General features: G+C 47.3%; 1 protein-coding gene across 5 annotated transcripts in view; it reads left to right on the plus strand.

Moving 5' to 3' along the window:
• Positions 1–4,147, plus strand: part of lrch3 (leucine-rich repeats and calponin homology (CH) domain containing 3) — an 18,285-nt gene that overhangs the window by 2,164 nt on the left and 11,974 nt on the right. For all 5 annotated transcript variants that reach the window (XM_014028754.1, XM_014028752.1, XM_014028753.1 and 2 more), the window contains exons 2-13: positions 655–799; positions 1,430–1,556; positions 1,676–1,781; positions 1,879–2,015; positions 2,085–2,188; positions 2,276–2,369; positions 2,618–2,714; positions 2,801–2,937; positions 3,049–3,104; positions 3,171–3,216; positions 3,311–3,439; positions 3,526–3,570. In XM_014028754.1, coding sequence (XP_013884208.1) covers positions 655–799; positions 1,430–1,556; positions 1,676–1,781; positions 1,879–2,015; positions 2,085–2,188; positions 2,276–2,369; positions 2,618–2,714; positions 2,801–2,937; positions 3,049–3,104; positions 3,171–3,216; positions 3,311–3,439; positions 3,526–3,570 — 1,223 coding nt within the window. The remainder of the gene's footprint in view (positions 1–654; positions 800–1,429; positions 1,557–1,675; positions 1,782–1,878; positions 2,016–2,084; positions 2,189–2,275; positions 2,370–2,617; positions 2,715–2,800; positions 2,938–3,048; positions 3,105–3,170; positions 3,217–3,310; positions 3,440–3,525; positions 3,571–4,147) is intronic.

A 4,147-nucleotide genomic window follows, 5' to 3' on the forward strand; every position in this document is an offset into this window, starting at 1 on the left:
TCCATCATTTCATCCATCCATCCATCATCATTTCATCCATCATCCATCATTTCATCCATCCATCCATCATCATTTCATCCATCATTCCATCCATCCATCCATCCATCATCATTTCATCCATCATCCATCATTTCATCCATCCATCCATCATCATTTCATCCATCATCCATCATTTCATCCATCCATCCATCATCATTTCATCCATCATTCCATCCATCCATCTCTCTCCCATGGTTTATAAGAACATTAAACTACATTACCCATGATTCCTAGCTGCTGCAGGTCATTAAACTGAACCCAGACGCTCCTGCAGACGTTCATGTTGACAAACCCACACGGCAGGAAGTGATCCTGGTGGTTCAGGACACTTCCTGTGTTTGGCGACGTGTGAGTGAGCAGGAAGCAGAGGTTACCATGGTGACGAGTTCTTCCTGCTGGCCAGGTGGTGTGTGTGTGTGTGTGTGTATGTGTGTATGTGTGTGTTTCCTGTTGCTGCTGCAGGTGATGAAGAGATTCATGCAGAGATCATAGAGAAACACCTGGCCAGTACACAATAAACAACAGAAATGGTTAAAGATCGTTTAAATAAAGTTCCTCCACTGGATCCCAGTCCGGCTGGTCAGAACTGAACCAGAACCCTGTCCCTGTCCTCAGATCTGTCTCGGAACCGCCTCTCAGAGCTTCCTCTGGAGGTCTGCGTCTTCGTGTCTCTGGAGTACCTGAACCTGTACCAGAACTGTCTGAGGTCTCTGCCGGACAGCCTCCTGAACCTGCAGGCGCTCACCTACCTGAACCTCAGGTGAGTCTGTCACACAGGGGGCTTCTGGTGGGACTGTGTGGCTCTGCAGGTAACCCTTCTTTTAGTAATCCATTAATCTATAATATACACCTGCTGACCCTGCTGCTATCAAAGTAAAATTACACCAGTTGTATTAATTAATGCATTTTAAACTCCAGTTGTTTGTATTTATGTGTGTAAGGTTTGAGGAGGCATTAATWAAAAACWCTGAATCATTTTAACATCACTGAAAAAGTCTAAATGCTTAAATTTATTGTTAWGGACTGGAAAACTGAAGTTTTTTTTTGTTAAATAAAGCTAAATATAGCGTTCAGCAAGCATACACGTGTCAACAGTGTAACTGTTAGCAGAAGTGCTAACGTCGTAGCATTGTGTAAAACAAATAACATTCYGGCYGGATGAAAGTGTGYTGATTATAACAGTGTGTATTTTTACAAAGTTTCGAGGCAGATAAATTTRCCTCGAGGATTTTTCTWATTAAATTACTCGAATTATTGGAGGGATTGTTTCAGCCTCACTGCAGACCCAGCAGAACTCTGGTTTTAGAACCAGAACCTGCCTGGTTGGTTAAACTGCAGCATCCTTTCCACTCCGAGTAATGACCCGTGTGTTTGGCTCCTCCCCCTCCAGTCGGAACCAGCTGTCGGTGATCCCCCCCGTCCTCTGCAGCCTCCCYCTGAAGGTTCTGATCGCCTCCAACAACAAACTGGTTTCTCTGCCAGAAGAACTGGGTCAGCTGAGACTGCTCACCGAGCTGGTCAGTATGTGAGCCTGCAGACTGTGGGTTCTGCTCACCTGTGGTTCTGCTCACCTGTGGTTCTGATCACCTGTGGTTCTGCTCACCTGTGGTTCTGATCTTGTGGTTGGCTGCTGCAGGATGTGAGCTGTAATGAGATCCAGACGTTACCCTCTCAGGTGGGTCAGCTCGAGGCTCTAAGAGACCTGAACATCAGGAGGAACCACCTGATCCGACTGCCTCCAGGTACACACACACACACACACACACACACACACACACACACACACACACACACACACACACACACACAGAACCTCAGGATGGGTCTGTCTGTGTTCAGAGCTGGCTGAACTTCCTCTGGTGCGTCTCGACTTCTCCTGCAACAAAGTGACTTCCATCCCTGTCTGCTACCGACGCCTGACGCAGCTGCARGCCATCGTCCTGGACAACAACCCCCTGCAGAGCCCACCTGCACAGGTAATCAGGAAGTGAAGTGGCAGCAGCCTCGCAGCCGCTGAGGTTTAACGCTTGGCTTCCTGTCTGCAGATCTGCATCAAAGGAAAGGTCCACATCTTTAAATACCTGAACCTGGAGGCCAGCAAGACGACGCCGGAGCTGCCGGAGTTCGACAGACGACCTCTGACCTCCTGGTCTGACCTCACACAAACACACACACACAACGTGCTGCCTCTTCAAAATAAAAGCATGAGTTTCTGACCGCAGCTTTGTCCCGTCAGTGTTGAGGACGTGTTCGCCGTCCGTGCGTACGGCGCGCTCGACTCCGGCTTCAACAGCGTCGACAGCGGAGACAAGAGGTGGCTGGGTAACGAGGTCAGATTTGTGTTTTCAGCTGCTGTTAAACTCACCGTTACACAACACTGTTACACAACACTGACACATTTATTTAAAAACCACTTCGTGTCTGTAAGTTTTAGACCTGGGCTGTTGTTTAAATCATGGTGGGATGGTGTAAAACTGTGTTTATGTCAGACATCAGTGATGAAACTGTGATGTGGGCGGAGTTACACCTCAGGTTAAATCTGTAGTTAAACTTGGAACATGTCCGTCTGTTCGCTCAGCCTTCAGAGGAGCTGTCGGAGCTGCCGAGCAGAGTGGCCGAGATCAGCAAAGACCAGAGACGTGGAGGAGGAGGACCTGCGCTGCCTAACGGGACCTGTGAGAGTTCCTCTCTGAGCTCAGCTCCGAGTTCACGTCGGTTCACGTCGGTGCGAGGCTTCATCTTCTGCTCCGTCTTCCTGCAGATGTGGAGCTGGAGCAGATAGACTTCATCGACAGCTGTGTGGAGGAAGAGGAGGAGGGGAAGAGTCGAGGAGGAAGAGACAGCAGCAGCCTCAGCTCTCAGTTCATGGCCTACATCGAGAAACGCATCACGAGAGAGGTGGGAGCACCTTTCTGTCCGCTCTAAATCATTTGGGGTTCTCACCGACTCATTTTTAAAACTAGCTTTTATTTTGTTAAAAATACTCTTACTTCCTGTCTGTGCTCTCAGGGTTCTCCTGTGAAACACAACCTGTCCCGGACAGAAGACACAAAGAGACACAGCAGGTACAAACCGTAAACCAGTTCTTCTGTGTCCTCACTTCCTGTCTGACTTCCTGTTTTGTGTCACAGGAGCGTGGTTGATGGTGTAACAGCTCCCCCTAGTGCCCACAGTCAGGTACAACATCACCCCTGTCAAAAAACACAACCTGTGAGATGAACGCCTGATCAAGCACCAACAAAATGTTATTTCCTTTGTCTGGTCCACTCAGAGAGGAGGTTCTGGTTCTGGAGGTGTGGAGAGGATGAGGAGGGAAGCTCAGCTTGCTGCTCTGAGGTACGATGAGGAGAGGCAGAAAAACCGCTCCGTGCAAAGAGACGTTGCCTCCAGTTACACAAAGGTACAACCAGTTTAACCAGCACTACACCTGTTTACCCAGCTGCTGTTTTTACTTCCCACTGATTAACAACTGTTGTTGTTTTCTAGCATAAAGCTGCTCAGAGTTCTACAAAGTCTGGTCCAGACTCTGAGGTGAGGCTTCTCTCCCTTTGATTTTATGATTGTCCAGGTGTCTGAGAACTAGTCTCCTCTGTGAGACGTTCTACCTGACTGACAGCTGTTGTTACTCCTACTGTTACTCCTACTGTTACTCATGTTGTTACTCCTACTGTTACTCATGTTGTTACTCCTACTGTTACTCATGTTGTTACTCCTACTGTCACTCTTACTGTTACTCATGTTGTTAGTCATGTTGTTACTCCTACAGTCACTCTTACTGTTACTCATGTTGTTAGTCATGTTGTTACTCCTACTGTTACTCCTACTGTTACTCCTACTGTTACTCCTACTGTTACTCCTACTGTTACTCATGTTGTTACTCCTACAGTTACTCCTACAGTTACTCATGTTGTTACTCTTACTGTTACTCATGTTGTTACTCCTACTGTTACTCATGTTGTTACTCTTACTGTTACTTATGTTGTTACTCCTACTGTTACTCATGTTGTTACTCCTACTGTTACTCCTACTGTTACTCCTACTGTTACTCTTACTGTTACTCATGTTGTTACTCCTACAGTTACTCCTACAGTTACTCATGTTGTTACTC

This window comes from Austrofundulus limnaeus, unplaced genomic scaffold, assembly GCF_001266775.1.
Source record: "Austrofundulus limnaeus strain Quisiro unplaced genomic scaffold, Austrofundulus_limnaeus-1.0 Scaffold803, whole genome shotgun sequence".
Classification (NCBI taxonomy): Eukaryota; Metazoa; Chordata; class Actinopteri; order Cyprinodontiformes; family Rivulidae; genus Austrofundulus; species Austrofundulus limnaeus.